This window comes from Podarcis liolepis, assembly GCF_965112155.1.
Source record: "Podarcis liolepis genome assembly, chromosome: 9".
NCBI classification, from domain to species: domain Eukaryota; kingdom Metazoa; phylum Chordata; class Lepidosauria; order Squamata; family Lacertidae; genus Podarcis; species Podarcis liolepis.
Window position 1 is genome coordinate 10,431,527 of NC_139564.1, and position 16,609 is coordinate 10,448,135.

General features: G+C 44.7%; 1 protein-coding gene across 9 annotated transcripts in view; it reads right to left on the reverse strand.

The window, feature by feature from the left end:
* Positions 1-2,705: 2,705 nt before the first annotated feature.
* Positions 2,706-16,609, reverse strand: part of CCDC158 (coiled-coil domain containing 158) — a 50,325-nt gene continuing 36,421 nt past the window's right edge. For all 9 annotated transcript variants that reach the window (XM_083520448.1, XM_083520449.1, XM_083520450.1 and 6 more), the window contains 10 exons: positions 16,443-16,535; positions 15,185-15,301; positions 13,980-14,146; positions 12,500-12,553; positions 10,980-11,039; positions 7,579-7,646; positions 7,179-7,388; positions 5,045-5,065; positions 4,096-4,197; positions 2,706-2,893 (listed from right to left, as the gene is read on the reverse strand). In XM_083520448.1, the coding sequence (XP_083376574.1) occupies positions 2,817-2,893; positions 4,096-4,197; positions 5,045-5,065; positions 7,179-7,388; positions 7,579-7,646; positions 10,980-11,039; positions 12,500-12,553; positions 13,980-14,146; positions 15,185-15,301; positions 16,443-16,535 (969 nt within the window). In that variant the 3' untranslated portion in view covers positions 2,706-2,816. The remainder of the gene's footprint in view (positions 2,894-4,095; positions 4,198-5,044; positions 5,066-7,178; positions 7,389-7,578; positions 7,647-10,979; positions 11,040-12,499; positions 12,554-13,979; positions 14,147-15,184; positions 15,302-16,442; positions 16,536-16,609) is intronic.

The following is a 16,609-nucleotide window of genomic DNA, read 5'->3' on the forward strand; positions in this document are numbered from 1 at the left end:
AGGATCAGGGACTGAGCAACGGGAGCTCACCCTGTCGTGGGGATTTGAACCGCCGAGTTTCCCGTAGGTATCTGCTTGGCCACCATGCAAACAAGATGCTGGCCTAACAGGCCTTTGACTTGATCCAGCAGGACTCTTATGTTCTTAAACCTACTGTGGTCCTAGTCCTGTCACTCGGCACTTGCTGTGGTGGGTTTTCTGAATCCCTCTTCTAGTTCCTTTGCTCTCAGCATTCAATAGAAAAACATATAATACTCTTTGTCTTGTAATATAGTATAACCACCAGCAGCTTTTAAGTACCGTATATCAAGACTTTCATGCATACTTGAGCTGAAGCTTGCCATGCTCTTCAAATACTAAGACAGAAGGGGTTTCCTTGAATGCAAATATTTCTGCTGGTGTTCAGAGTTTTTTGGTTGACTGACACATTACAAAGGTTAAAGCAGTCTTAACAGGGGCTTTTAAGTTTTGCAAATGGGTTTAAAGGCATGTTGGAGGCCTGTCTGAGAGGATTATCTGCATTATTTAGCTGATTCAGATGTTCGCATTTGAAAGCCACTTACCCTTCACTAGAATAGCTCAGTGTCTGTTTCTGGGGAGTTTATTCTTGCACGGACAGGAGTTGGGCGCATAATCTCAATTTGCAAAGCTGTGTTTAGCAGATAGCTTCTGTGCTGCTGGTCCAAGTTGATAAAGGAAAATCCACCTGGAATCTGTTTCAGAGTCCAGATGTACTAAGCAGTACATCTAATTTCCTACAGCATACGTGCATATTGGACTTTAGTACTGGGTGGTCTGCAGGCTCATGCAGAGCTTGTCTGGGGTCTGGGTCAGCAGTGGAAAGGACTCCTTCGGGAGGTTGTGTACTCCTTCCTTGGAGGTTTTTAGGCAGAGGTTGGGTGGCCATCTGTCATGGATGCTGTACAGTTGAGATTCCTGCATTTTAGGGGGTTGGAATAGATGACTCTTGGGGTCCCTTCCAACTCCACAATTCTGTTATTCCACAGAGCCACAACAGGCAGCAGGGAGGTCAAAAGACCTGCACTACCACTTGAAAGAAAACTACTGCCTCACTACATAGTCATTCTTTAACCAGAAGGTTTGCAGTGTAATGGTGCTGTAGCAGAGTTCATGAGAGTTTGCTCTCAAAAACAGAGAACTGACCTTCCAGATAACTACATTTTGAAGCCAACTAAGTGGTACTTAAGCCTTTAGATCACCTTTTTTCAATTAAAATTAAGACCTGTCTGACCATGCTAAATGGTGTATATGTAAGATGCCATGGTTTTGCAAATATGCCTCTTTTAGGACTTGTTCATTCCCATTACAGCTGAAGCTGTGGTGTTTATTATAACAGACAAATACAGGGAGGTGCATCTTGTGTAAGGCTGCAGCAGTCCAGCTCAAACCTGTTCTGAATCTGTACCCATCTGAAGTTAGCTGGGGCTTCTGGCTAGCTGTTTAGGGAGACAGTGCTTAGAGCACATTAACAGATTGTCTTTTCTAGTACAACAACTGATTAATGAATTAATTAATTAATTAGATCTAGGGGCTGGGCATATAATAGCTTGTTTTTTTAATAAACTCTAGCTCGGTTTTTAGGAAGATCTTAACCTATTCTTAGACTCGAGTGGGAATATTCCAGTTTTCTAAAAAAGGCAACAGCCCTGTTAAAACACACCTAGAAGACAGCAGGGAGAGTGTTCTGTACGCTATATATGTATCTCTGAATGTCTGGCATGCTTGGCATATTAGATTTATTTTTAAACTACCCAAGAACATCAACATGTGTGTTTGAGTAAATGGCAGGCTCAGATCAGTCTGAAGTAACGGGTAGCATGCAAGCCCGGGTCAGTATTTTCATTCTTCTTAGTTAACCAACTGTAGGATTTACTCCATTGACCTGCCAGTGGATTAGTACCTTTAAAATCACGCCTGTATTTGAATGCAACCTTTTTGGAAATGGGCACTGTTTACTTTGGCTGAGATGTATAAAGGGAATGAAAGAGGAATGTGCTGTGCAACCTTACAAAAGACCAAAGTCTACATAGGAACTGAACATAAACACATATACCGAGGGGGTGCGGTTTCATGAGGAAGGGAGAACTGATGGCGCTTCTGCCAGCCTGCAGGAGCAGTCATAAGATGGGTGGGTGGAGAGGCAGCCTTCTAAGCAGAACATAGAATACAGTTAGATGGCACCTGTTGGCACCTCCATTTGAGACAGGCACCCCTTAATTCACTGCACAGCCAGCCACCTTGGCAGCAGAGAAAGGAAACTGTAGCTTGTGTTTGCATTGAGTAAGAGTTGCATGAACGTACAAAGTAACAAGATAAATATCTCTGAGCACTGGCACAGATTTCCAACCTGCCCCTCCCTCTCCCAACTTTGGCTGGAAAATGCCCTGTGAGGGTGTGTGTGTGGAAGGGATCACAAGGGTCATCTAGTCCAACCCCCTGCATTGCAGGAATCTCTTGCCCAACGTGAGGCTCAAACCCATGACCTTGAGCTACCATGTTGGGTCTCATAAAAGTCCTATTTAAATAATAAAGGATAAGGTGCAAGTTAAGATGGTATGAACATTTAGGGAGTTGTTTGTAGCTGAGCACATCCATTTGGTGAATATGGCCACTGCCTTGTTTATGCCAACAAGAGACTGGCACTTTTGTTTGCCAAACCTGCTTTTTCTACACAGAGAGGCAGATTACAAAACTATGGCAACTTTTATTATTAAACAGTAACGGTAGGCTTTTAGCATTCCATTTAACAGAGCACAATCTACATACATCTGAGCGACTGAGAACCACACGACATTTCATTTGGACAGCTTCTTCTCCTTCTCCTTTGCCTTCTCGATCTTCTTTTCCTGGCATCGGATCATTGTAGACATTGCTGAAGGTAGCATTGAGGGAAGGAACATTAATACACAACCAAGGAGGGTAGAAAACACAAAAGAACAACGCTCCTGTCCCCCTGCAGGTTGGCTCTTCACGAAACCCAGGACCGTATTCAACAATGCGCACCAGTGGAAGGGATGAGGTTGGCAAAGAACCTTTTGCATTTATGACCAGAGCTTGTTCCTCTTGTCACAAGTACCATCCAACCAGCGTTGGTAACAGCAGGGCGGTCCCCAGTGCATCACAAAGGAATGAAGGTGCCTTTTCCCAGCATTCTCCACTCCTGTTTTCTGCTTTGCCTGTGTCAAATGACCCCTCCAGGTAGAGATCTTTCTTTGTACACTCAAACGTACTGATGGCACGCTATACATAAACATTCTGTCAACAAGGGGTGGTTTGAGCTTTTGCCCTTCCTCTGCAGGGGTGGTGCCAGAGCAGGTGAAGGGATAGGGGGGTAAATGTCTGGGACCCTACTAAGCAGAATGAACAGCCCCCCCATCTCCATAGCAGGATTGGCCTACCATGCTTTTTGCTTTTTTTATTGTACGTCGCCTTGATTGTACAGAAGGCGATTAATAAACTGGTCTTTTGAAATACTGTATTTTTAGCTCTATAAGACACACCAGACACAAGACACACCTAGTTTTTGGAGGAGTAAAACAAGAAAAAAATATTCTGAATCTCAGAAGCCAGAACAACAAGAGGGATCGCTGCATAGTGAAAACAGCAATCCCTCTTGCTGTTCTGGCTTCTGTGATAGCTGCGCAGCCTGCATTCGCTCCATAAGATGCACACACATTTCCCCTTACTTTTTAGGAGGGAAAAAGTGAGTCTTATAGAGCAAAAAATACGGTAAGTAATACACATTGCTAACTAAAGGGTGTGTGTGTCCCCATCCCCACGACTATTAAGTCCAGAGTTTAAAATCACCTAAACTGTTCCTTTCTTGATGCGTCTACTCAAAAGTTTGCAGCAGCTGCACCAGGACTCTCAGAATTACTCCTCCCCAAAGTGATACAGCGTACATATTTGCAATGGGCAGTAAAATAATTTGCAAAACAGTTAACTTGACAACTTTTTAGTAAGTGGTACATCCTGTGTAGAAAGTCTTCTCTTTTTTGTGGGCAGCAACATGTAGGAAGACAAGTCTTATTCCAGGCAAATTACTGAATTGTCAAACAGGGTATGATTTCGTACCTTGGTTTTTCAACTGCAACGTTTCCACTAGGTTTTGCAGACTCTCCATCTTATTCTGTAATTTCCTGCAGGCGTTTCCATTGGCTTCCCCTGCCTGAATAGCTGCAGACAAAATATTAAATCACAGTCAGAGATATAAACGGAGTGTTCATCTGAAAGCAGGCCCGCCATAGTGTTGAAGACCCTGGAAATGGGCCAGGCCACAATTTATTAGTGGTATCACATTAACACTGGCTGATGGTGGTGGTCATGTTGATCTTCTGAAGATCAGCACATTTACACTTGAAATCCTAGTTGTTTAAGGGCCAAAACAGATGCAATGGGAATGCTGCTAACATTTCTGCCATGTTCACAAAACAGGAATGAGGTATGCTTTACACTTTCCATGAAAAGAAGTGTGCAGAGAAGGGAGGTTGTACATGAAACGGGAGCCGACTAAAACCCTGCAGATTCCAGGCCACGTTCACCATCATCTGTGGGGAAACCCAGCTGGAACTGGCTTGACATGAAGCAATGTGAAGCAATTGCTTGGGGAAAACACATTCCAGAAAACTGGCCATTTTCCTATCAGCAAAACCTGTCTATCAGTAATTAAAAGCAAGCTCAGGCCTGTGGCCATTAAATAATCTATGGCCTGTGAAAGCGTAGGGGAGAAGACTGTTACTATTATGAATATTTTACTATTAGGCTGTCCGTCAGTGCGCTTTTTACTATGTTTTTATCATTGATGTTTTGTAATGTGTTTCTGAGATCTTTTGATGGTATATAAATTGAAGAAATAAAACCACCACCACCACCAAGGCAAAGACGAAAAGGAATGTGTAAAGTAGGTAGAATTTCTTTTCCTCAATATTTCAGCGAGCTGGGAGACTGCTGGTACATTACAGCAGTGGGAGCAGAATTATTTAGTGAGAAACGTTGCAAAATGTTTAAGCAAAAGTTCACTTACAAGAGGTGCCAAAGGAGATACCTGTTTGGAAAGAAGAAGGAAAACCCCAGTTAAGATAATGTGGTTTTAGATCATGATTACATGGCAATAAAAGGTGCCACTTGACTTTTATTTACACCTGGAGGTTTTGCATGTTTGCACTGACTGGCGTGCCAAAAGAGGCCCAACTTCTGCACACGGCATCCTTGGGCACCTGGGAACGGGGCTGCAACACCCAGGCTAGTAGCCTGTGACCCACCATTTTTAACATGCCATGAGTGCTCCTGAATGACTTGAATGTCAGGGGCATTGTGGGCAATTTAAAACGCTCACTTTGCTGACACCATTTGCTACGCTGCTGCTTGGTGAAAACCACAGGGGAGCACTGTGCTGATGGCTCCCTCAGGCCTGTAGCTGGCTCTGATGCCAAAAAGCTAAATTTGGGCCGAGTCCTCCGTATGCCCCTACATTTTCTGTTCTTTCCCTTTTCCTTGTGATGTCATCACCAAGCCTGTAGCCAATGTCGTCTCCCTTTAATAATATATAGCACAGTGGTACCTCGGGTTACACGCGCCTCAGGTTATAGACTCTGCTAACCCAGAAATAGTGCTTCAAGTTAAGAACTTTGCTTCAGGATAAGAACAGAAATCGTGCTCCGGCGGCACGGCGGCAGCAGGAGGCCCCATTAGCTAAAGTGGTGCTTCAGGTTAAGAACAGTTTCAGGTTAAGAACGGACCTCCGGAACGAATTAAGTACTTAACCCGAGGTACCACTGTACTTGGCTGTTGAAGCACATTGCCATTCTGCTAGGGGATCCAATAGGCAAAACGAGGCAATTGCCTCAGGCTATGTGTGGGCCTCACAGCCCTTATTTGCTTTGTCACTCAACTGCTGCCGCCACTGCCACCTATCCAGATCTTGCGAGGCTCTCCGGTAGAGTCCTTCCCCAGAGCAAGACTTTCTGCGTAAGGGGACCTGGAAGAGTGGCTCCACTGCAATAGCTGTTCTGTGGCAGTGCAGCCACAGTTAAATGTTAAGCTTCCACTTTGACGATGTTTAAGAGAGAATTCCAAGCCATCGTAGAAAAGTGATGGCAGAGGCATTTTGCCCAGACGCCTCACTCTAAGGACCCCCTTCCACACAGTGAGGCAGAGAGCCTGCTAGCACTGCCGCAATATTAGCAGCAATGAAACACTTGAAAATTAAGGGGGAAGGGGGCTGGGATGATGCAATATCTTACAACTGCCCTTCTCATGGCAGCAATTATAGAATCGTAGAATTGGAAGGGGCCACAAGGGTCATCTAGTCCAACCCCCTTCAATCCGGGAATCTTTCACCCAACATAGTTCTCGAACCCATGGCCCTGGGATAAAGAACTTCATGCTCTAGAATAGAATTTATTATTTATACCCCACCCATCTGGCTGGGTTTCCCCAGCCACTCTGGGCGGCTTCCAACAGAGTATTAAAATACAGTGGTCTGTTAAACATTAAAAGCTTCCCTAAACAGGGCTTCCTTCAGATGTCTTCTAAAAGTCTGGTAGTTGTTCTTCTCTTTGACCTCTGGTGGGAGGGTGTTCCACAGGGTGGGCACCACTACCGAGAAGGCCCTCTGCCTGGTTCCCTGTAACTTAGCTTCTCTCAGTGAGGGAACCGCCAGAAGGCCCTCGGTGTTGGACCTCAGTGTCCGGGTAGAACGATGGGGGTTGAGACGCTCCTTCAGATATATTGGACCGAGGCCATTTAGGGCTTTAAAGGTCAGCACCAACACTTTGAATTGTGCTCGGAAACGTACTGGGAGCCAATGTAGGTCTTTCAAGCTATCCAGTTGGCTCTCTCCTAAATCTAATACAGTGGTACCTTGGGTTACATACGCTTCAGGTTACAGACTCCGCTAACCCAGAACTAGTACCTCGGATTAAGAACTTTGCTTCAGGATGAGAACAGAAATCGCACGGCAGCAGCGGGAGGCCCCATTAGCTAAAGTGGTGCTTCAGGTTAAGAACAGTTTCAGGTTAAGAACGGACCTCCGGAACAAATTAAGTATGTAACCAGAGTTACCACTGTATGGGTTGGGAAGACCGTATGAAGAAGCCCCAACTACCCCTTGTTCCAGTGGTTTTATGGCTGGCTCTAGATTATAGCTTGGCACTTACTTCTACAGGCAGAAGAGGATGTAGCTTCCGGGGAGCTGCTCTTCTTCAGACTTGACCGGCGTTCTGAACAGGTTGCAGGAGTTACCTTCAGGTCATCCAGATGAGTCGTTAACAGTGAGTGCACGGGAGACCTGTCTTTGTACCTCTCCTCTGGGGACAGTTTATTCGAAGAAGTAAAACGAGGAGTGGAACTGAAGATTCCTTTAGACACTGGACGTGGCAAAGACAGCATTGCAATAATAAAGGGTAGTTAAAAAACACACACTAAACAAACGTTATAGAAAGAGCACGTTAGGCAACACAACATCAAGGCTTGGAAAACAAAACTCGAGTCCATATCCCAAGCCGATACTGTGCCCTCCCTGAATATGAGTTCTTGAATTGTTTAATGGACACTCACCACTGGACGTGAAGGGAAGGGTAGCATCTGAATCTTCGAGGTCTGTAGCATGTAACGTTAAAGGTTCCCTGTGCACAAAGAGAAGAACAGAAGAGTAGCCCAGCTGGATCAGGTCCATGGCCCATTTAGTCCAGAAGTCTGTTTTCACAGTGGCCAACCGGATGCCCACACAAAGCCTGCTAGCAGGACCTGAGCGCAATGGCACTCGCCCCTCCAGCGCTGGCATTCGGAAGCACACGGCCTCTGACCATGGAGTATAGCTTTCTTGGATAGTAGCCTTCATTTTTTTTAAAATAGTATTTATTATTATTTCATAAACAATAAAACAATAAAGACAAATTCTGGCAAATTCAAAAAGCAAAACAGAACAAAGATACACAGTAGAGAAACAGTTGATAGAAAGAAATGAAATACAGAAATAAAGAATAAGAACAAAGAAAAAAAAACCAAAAATCAAAAACTAAAAAATAGATTAATATTTTCAAATATATTTTCTTCACTAGTCTCTCGACCTCCTCACACCTCCCATTTTGTATTCCAGTCCCGATGTTTAATTCAGCAAATCCTTACCCTTTAACTTTAAACCTTACTCCATATGTTAACCTATTATTATGAATATCCATTTTCAGTTATCAATCCCTATTTGCATTTTCTTAAGCATCTCTTTACCAGTACCACTTATTTTCATTCAAACGTCAATTCAGCATTCCTTAATTTTACAGTGCTTCTGCAAGTAATCTTTAAACTTCTTCCAATCTTCCTCCACCAACTCTTCTCCCTGGTCACGGATTCTGCCAGTCATCTCTGCCAATTCCATGTAGTCCATAACCTTCATCTGCCATTCTTCCAGTGTTGGTAGCTCTTGGATAGTAGCCTTCAAAAGCCTTATCCTCCGTCCCAAGAAGCAGAGCTGCTAGATAAGCAGAGCTGTGCAAGAGCCACACCGAAGTCCAGAAAGCAGTCGTGTTGCTCCAAATAGCACAAGGGGGCAGAAGTACTTTGCAGCCACACCATTTCGTACACAAAAGCATCATTAGCGGTTCTCAACCTGTGGGTCCCCAGATGTTGTTGGACTACAACTCCCATCATCCCTGAGCTCTGGCCTTGCTAACTAGGGGTGATGGGAGTTGTAGTTCAACAAAATCTGGGGACCCACAGGTTGAGAAAGGCTGATTTGGGTGCTAGGGGGTTATGTTTCTGGAAGCAGTCACACTCGTACATATGCACACACAAAAAAGAATTCATCGATTCTCAATTAAACCTTAGCATTATGGCTGGGTGTATAAAATCGTTGAGATTAAAATATGTCTCTCATATACATATACATGTGAGTTTAAAAGTCTGCTTTGCAAAATATTTGTATTATTATTACTATTATTATCATCATAATAATATAAAACGACAAAATACATAACAAAAACAACCCACCCCACATTTTAAAAGGGCATTGGATGTCAATCAGCCCAAGGCTGTCAGGGACTGGGCAGAGGAGGAATGGTGGAGACCGCTTCACCATCCTGACCCTTCCAGGGAGGAGGAAGAGGAAGACAGTATAGATTCACAACAGGGGTTTGCAGCAGGTCACAGCTCAGAGGCAGATGAGGGGGAAAGTTGGGAAATATTGGGAGAGGAGGACCAGGCAGAACTAGAGCAGCAGCTGGCTGACACGTTGTCGCTAGAAAGCATTCCAGACCCACCATCTCCCAGAACCTGGTGAGCCTTGAAAGTAGGAGAGCAAGGAGCTCAAAGACAAAGGGCACGTAGCAGCACCCGTAGAAGTGACGAATGAGGGAGAGACGGGGTGGGGGTGGGGGTTCACTTGGGACAACGGCATTATCCAAGAGGCTGGGTTCTATAGCCTCTCTCTGTAAATATTGAAATAAAAAAGGATGGCAAGAAACTTTTGCTTGCCTTTATACTTCCTGGGCAACCAGCTGACAAAGGCCTGGTTAAAGAAGAATGTTTTTGCCCGGTGCCTAAAGGCGTATAATGAAGATACCAGGCAAACCTCCCTGGGGACAGCATTCTACTAATAGTAATAGTTTGTATGATTGCATCTTTTGAAACAACTATTCTTGTTTTGTAGTTTTGGTTTATAGTATTTTTAATTGTATTAATTAACAGCTAATTTAGGGTGTTAAAGAAATAGTGTTTAAGAGCATGCACACAGATGGATACAAAAAGCAAGTTTGACAATTTTCTTGTTGAGAGCTGTCCACTTGTGTGATGTAAATCTGGTAAGCCACAATTATTCTTATAAGCTTTGTATTATCCGTGCTATGATTTTGTGAATTTTTGTATTAATCTCATCTTACATTTTTGTTCTGTGATAAGATTGGTTGTTGTTCTTTTTTTACTAGCAATTCAACTTAGCTTAGTCTCAGAAAGTCATTCCTGATATAAAAATATTTCCATGTGTCTAATTCTCAGCGGGGAGAGACAGCTGTCCGGGGCAGCCTGCTGTGCTCTGTTACCAGCAAGCCTATGGCTTTCTAAATTAAAGGGTAAAGTCTTCGTAAAGGGCCTGATATGTCACAGTGTGTAGAATGGACCAAATGAATGTACAGTGCAACACACCCTTATTTATTGATTGAACTGCAGTGGAAGATTTTTACCTCTAGCTACACGCAGACCTGCAACTGCTGTTGCTGTTGGCAACAGCAAGCCAATATGCTACAGGAGTTGTGTGTGATCCTCAGGGGCTGCTGTAGAATTTGTTGGGTCTGGTTCAAGGCAAGCAGAGAGGCAGGAGACTTCTGGAAGACCAGCTTGGGTTTCCTAAGCTCTGATAAAGTGCCCCAATGCATACTGTTTTAACATAAAACTGCCTATCACTTGCCAGGACAATATATATATATATATATATATGTTTTCGTAGATATACACACATTTACAGAAACTAGGGATGCGGGTGGCGCTGTGGGTTAAACCACAGAGCTTAGGGCTTGCCGATCAGAAGGTCGGCGGTTCGAATCCCTGCGACAGGGTGAGCTCCCATTGTTGGTCCCTGCTCCTGCCAATCTAGCAGTTCGAAAACATGTCAAAGTTCAAGTAGATAAATAGGTACCGCTCCAGCGGGAAGGTAAACAGCGTTTCCGTGCGCTGCTCTGGTTCACCAGAAGCGGCTTAGTCATGCTGGCCACATGACCCAGAAGCTGTACGCCGGCTCCCTCGGCCAATAAAGCGAGATGAGCGCCGCAACCCCAGAGTCGGCCACGACTGGACCTAATGGTCAGGAGTCCCTTTACCTTTACCTTACAGAAACTATGCTAAGAGGATGCTGCCACTGTCTCAGTGGTGAGATTTTCTCTCTCTCCCTAAAACATTTCTCCTTTGTGTAAAAAGGAGGAGTGACAAATTTGTCATGTCAGAGGACCCAAACCGAAGGCATCATTTCTCACCTGCTGAAACTATCTTGCCCCATGGTGACATCGGAAGGCAGGTCCCGGACTGCAGTTTCCCTGTGTTGAGAGACAAGGGTCTCATTAAAGTGAGAAGAGGTGATGCTCAGGCACAAAGCAATACTTGAGCCCCTCTGGAGAAACCCTCTTGGTGAAAAAGGAGAACACTCTTTTAAAGGGGGAAGAGAAATTAAAAATAAAATTAAGACTCCTCTGAGCTGGAACCCGCTATGCAGAGAAGGGTGACCAAGATGATCAAGGGTCTGGAAACCAAGACTTATGAGGAACGGTTGAAGGAGCTGGGTATGTTTTGCCTGGAAAAGAGGAGACTGAGAGAAGAGAGGAAAGCCATCTTCATATATCTCTGGGGCTGTCACATGGAAGACTGAGCAAGCTTGTTTTCTCCTGCTGTGGAGGGGAGGACTCTCGAACCAATGTGTGGACTCGTAATCTGGTGAACCAGGTTCGCTTCCCTGCTCCTCCACATGCAGCTGCTGGGTGACCTTGGGCTAGTCACACTTCTCTGAAGTCTCTCAGCCCCACTCACCTCACAGAGTGTTTGTTGTGGGGAAGGAAGGGAAAGGAGAATGTTAGCCGCTTTGAGACTCCTTAGGGTAGTGATAAAGCGGGGTATCAAATCCAAACTCCTCCTCTTCTTCTTCTTCTTCTTCTTCTTCTTCTTCTTCTTCTTCTTCTTCGGCTTCAAGTTACAAGGAGATTCCAACTAAACACCAGGTAGAACTTTCTGACAGTAAGAGCTGTTCAACAGTGGAATGGTCTCCTTTGGGAGGTTGTGGACTCTCCTTCCTTGGAGGTTTTTAAGCAGAGGTTGGGTGGCCACCCACTATTGATGCTTTAGCTGAGATTCTTGCATTGCCCGGGGTTGGACTAGATGACCCTCGGGGTCCCTTGCAACTCTACAATTCTATGCTTGTTTTTCTTAACCAGTGCTCTTCCTGAGCAAGTTGCTTGGGTAGCAGTGGTTCATAGGCAAAAGCATTGCTCAAAGAGGCACTGTTTCCTATCTGGTAGCTGCTCCATCCCACACTTTAAGGAGAAGTGGCTCATTCTTCCATGCCGGATGGAAGTTGCTGGAGAATCAGGGAAGTATTTTGTATTTTTTTGCTTGGGCAATCCTCCTCCCTAAGGGAGCTGATCAGCAGGCTGTGCTTTCCGGGCAAGTCCCACCCTGCCTCTAGGCCAGACGCTGATGTTGGCTCCTGCTGTGCTTGAGTCAGCTCAAGAAACAACTGTAACTGTGGCACAAAGGCAAAAAGGCAGGCTGGAGGGAACTCCATCTGTTGGCTGTCCCTGGAACAGCTTTTTGAGCGGCCAAGTAACGCTCATAGATATACAGATATCACAGAAGTGACCGGTAGGTTTTCATGAAACTAAAGAGCAACTTGTACATTAAAAGAAATACAGAACTGTGACAAATGCACCCTCGCTCTTCTACCTGGCTGCGCCACATAAACTTTGATCTTCAAAGGAATTTCAGAGCCTCGGCTGAATTGGCTCACCTGCTGTAAGTTTCATGTGATCTCCTGCCAATGCAGTCTCTGCTTGCAAGGTCCCTGTGTGGGAGGAAAATACCGCATGAGAGGTGCTTGTTTAAATTCCTAATCTGCCCCCACCCTGGAGAGTAACAGAATGCTTTGAAACAAATAGGTAAGTATAGGGTTGCTAAGCCTTTGTCCAAAGATGCTGCCTATCTATAATGTAGCACAGTGGGTTGGTGGGCAAACTTCAGGCCTGAAGGATCTACTTTGAGTTGTTGTTTCCACCAGAATGCTGAGATTCAGCAGTAGGGAGGGAGAAGAAATTCAGTTCAGTTTACATTTAAAGCTGAAACCATCACATATGCAGGCTCCAAAACAATATGAGAACCAAAACATAGATATACTTCAAAATTTGCACTTATTCGCTCTTATCCGAATATTACAGCACAATTCTCTAACCAGTGTTTACAAAAAATCACAGATTGCTGGAAATGTGAATTAAATGAACATATTAATGAATGTAACATACAAAAGTGTGTTATATTAGAAATCACTTGCAAAAATGTGTGCGTTAGACAAAACGGCATACGGAAATATGTTTATTATGAAAATTGGCACTAAGCAGCTGAATTATTTCCATGGGCATTAAAAACACACACACACACCAAAAAAAAACTCCCAGCAAATTGCTGCAGAAATATGGAAGAGTGAATAAAACACACAGTTCTTCCATATCAAAACCCAATCTGGGTTACCCCAAGCTTTCTTCAGTAGTATAATTTAAGGTGGGGTGAGAGTGATTTTGTTGCTGCTATTGTTAGTCAGAAATCCTTGTTGATCTACTGCAAATCACCCTGTGATCTCTCAGTAGATCCTGATCTACTTTCTGCCCTCCCTTGGTGTAATGTACTTAAAAGATTTTGTGGTGGTGATTAAGCCTCTCGGTGATTGGCTGAGCTGCCCTCCTGAACCCAGAAGGGGATCTGTGGGTGCTAGCCTTTCAGCTGCTGAGATCATAGAGAGGGGCAAGGCTGGCTGAAGAGCCTAGGGAGAACAGGTGTTTGGAGGGGGCCAGAAAAATGCAGGAGAAAGGAGAAGATCAGAGAGAGGAGCCTGAGAAGAATAAAAAGAAGAGGGGGGAGAAGAGGGAGAAATGAGAGGTGTACATGGAGCTACATGGGTGAGGGAGTTCCATGTTCACTGGAAAGAACTAGCTCAATCTGAATTTCAAAGTTCACCTACTACATCAATCACCTTTCACTCCTGCCTGCCGCAGGGCAAAACTAGAATCCAATTTGAAGCCTGTTAGTGGATTAACACAGCATGGGTGATGTATCAGTAAATAAAAAACCACAGTACTTGTCGCACACTGTATGAGCAGAAAGTCCCTTGCCTAATAATCATTCATTTCTGGAACGAATCATTCTTTTCCAAACCCATGGATAATAAGATTTCCCTCATTTCCAAAGGCATGTTCATGGTGGTTTTTGTACATTCTTACAATAAATTGTTAGCGCCTTCCAGAATCGAATCGGGCTCACTGTCACTTTCTCTTCTGGGGAGAATGGTAGAGGGGATCTCATCGATGGTACACCGCAATTCTTGGAGGAGTTGCTTTAAATCTCGTAATGGGTCGTCCTTGCCAGGGCAGCTGGCCCTGGATGGTATCTGAATGGAAATATGGATTTCAAATACTATGAAAACAGGCCTTCACTTTTCAGAAGCATAACGAAACACCCCCAAATAAATATAGTAAATTTTTTTGGCACTAGTTAAAAGCAACATCTACTTTCATTTTTAGATTGTCTGACCAATTACCGAGAATTGCTATCCCACAGGTGGTAGTGATGCCCACCTGGTCCAAATACTACGGATGTCTTCGCTTTTTTTTTCCTTCAAAGAGGAAGGATGTTCCCTAAACTGCACTGCAGTATTAACCAAGTTACCATACTTTTCCGTGTATAAGACAAGGTTTTTTTCTTTAAAAGTTATGTCCAAAAATTGGTGGTCATCTTATACATGGATAGTGCATAAGGTGGTACATGGGATTGGTTGCTGCCGCGAGCCGGAGATCGCCAGCGGCTATTGGGCGTGTTATTGGTGGCTGTGGCAAGGGCTACGTATGATTGGCTGCCGCTGTGGCAACAGGGCGGGCGATTTGCGGCTTTTGGGATGTGTGCAAGTGTCAGCATCGGGCAGACAAGTGAGCGATTTTCAGCAGTCTCAACAACTTTGTGCCCCCCCCCCAAGCTCAACAACTATGGGCAATCCTCCCCATTTTCCTAATTTTGAGTCCCCAAAACAGGAGGCGTCTTATACATGGAAAAATACGGAAATTTATGGAAGTTAAAGGTAAAGGGACCCCTAACCATTAGGTCCAGTCGTGACCGGACTCTGGGGTTGCAGCGCTCATCTTGCTTTACTGGCTGAGGGAGCCAGCGTACAGCTTCCGGGTCATGTGGCCAGTATGACTAAGCTGCTTTTGGTGAACCAGAGCAATGCATGGAAACGCTGTTTACCTTCCCACCGGAGTGGTACCTATTTATCTACTTGTTCTTTGACGTGCTTTTGAACTGCTAGATTGGCAGGAGCAGGGACCGAGCAACGGGAGCTCACCCCGTGGCGGGGATTCGAACCGCCGACCTTCTGATCGGCAAGTCCTAGGCTCTGTTGCTAAACCTGGCAGGGATATTTTGTGATACTTACGATATGGCCAGCGAAGGCTTGGGATGCTGGTGCGCTAGAAGAGTGGGAATGAGGCAAGGATGAGAGGCGTGGCCTGGCCGAAGAGGAGCCCAGCAGGTACCCTGGTCCTTGCAGCTCCTGTGGACAAAGGAGCATCTGAGTAAGCAGAATAAAAATTATGTTCATAGGGCTTCGGTTTCGGCAAAGAATCCAGAATGGAAGGTTGCCAGAGAAACATTAGGCGTGTGCCCACTTACAGAGAGCTCCCTAATCTACAATCTACAATAGCTGCCCAGCATTAATGATGGGTCAATTAATAGAAATATAAAATATGGGGACTAGGCTGTTCAACAAACCCAGATGCTAACTCCGGGCAGACTATGCATCTCTATCCCCAACCTCATGTGCAATTCCCACCCACCCCCAAAGGTGCTTTTTAGTGCAAACAGCACCTTTAGGGACAAATAATATCTTGTGGGGTTGGGTGGGGAGTTTGATAAGCAGCACACTGTGAACTGGGACTCTGTAGTCACTTTTTCTTTAAAATAAAATGTGACCAGTTCAGGCGCATTTTTAAGAAAGCATGTTTCATCCCAGTCTGTGCTTTCTCGCCGTATCTACACAGGAAGAACTATTATAAGAGCTAATAACATCAGCCATGCCATCAAAGGCTCATACACCTGCAAAGTGATAGATGCCACACTGGTTGAGAATAAACGGATGCAGATCCGACATAAAAACTGTTGATATTCAGAAACCGGGAGATTTGCCACTGCTTACCTGAACGAAGCTTCCATTGTGAAATTGCTGGACCAGACTGATTCTATTCATTTAGGGCTCAGTCAAGAGTGGATTTATGCATAAGCAACGTTGCAGAAAGGCTCGTACAAGTTTTAATTACCAGGCAAATTATGAGGCACCAGCTTTCATTAGTGGACTTAATAGCTCAGTTGGTAGAGCACAAGGCTCTTAATGTCAGGGTTGTGGGTTCAAGCCCCACGTTGGGCAAAAAGATTCCTGCATTGCAGGGGTTTGGACCTTCCAACTCTATACTTCTATGACTTTATGATTCTGAGGGAAACATGGGGTGTAGTTTGGAAACCGCAAGCTACCCCCCTGCACCCAAAAGTATGCTTTGGGACAAAGTGTGCAATAATTAGCTGGTGTGGGCATGCATTAAGAATGTTCTGGGGTAAGAGATAAGCATGGTTTTCAAAAATTAAATTTAGTTGTAAAGGATATGCTCCCAGTGCACTCTTCAATGAAGCCGAAAACTTACTTTCACATCTAAAGTGTGCTGAAGCTTGAAGCGCATTGCTTCCTGTTCCTGCCGCTGCATAATGCACTGACATTCTGCAAACTGCATAGAAGCCTGTGAGAGAAAATGGCGGAGATTATTCACCTTCATGAGGGAACTTTGTGTAGTAAAACTTGAGGCCCTTGAAG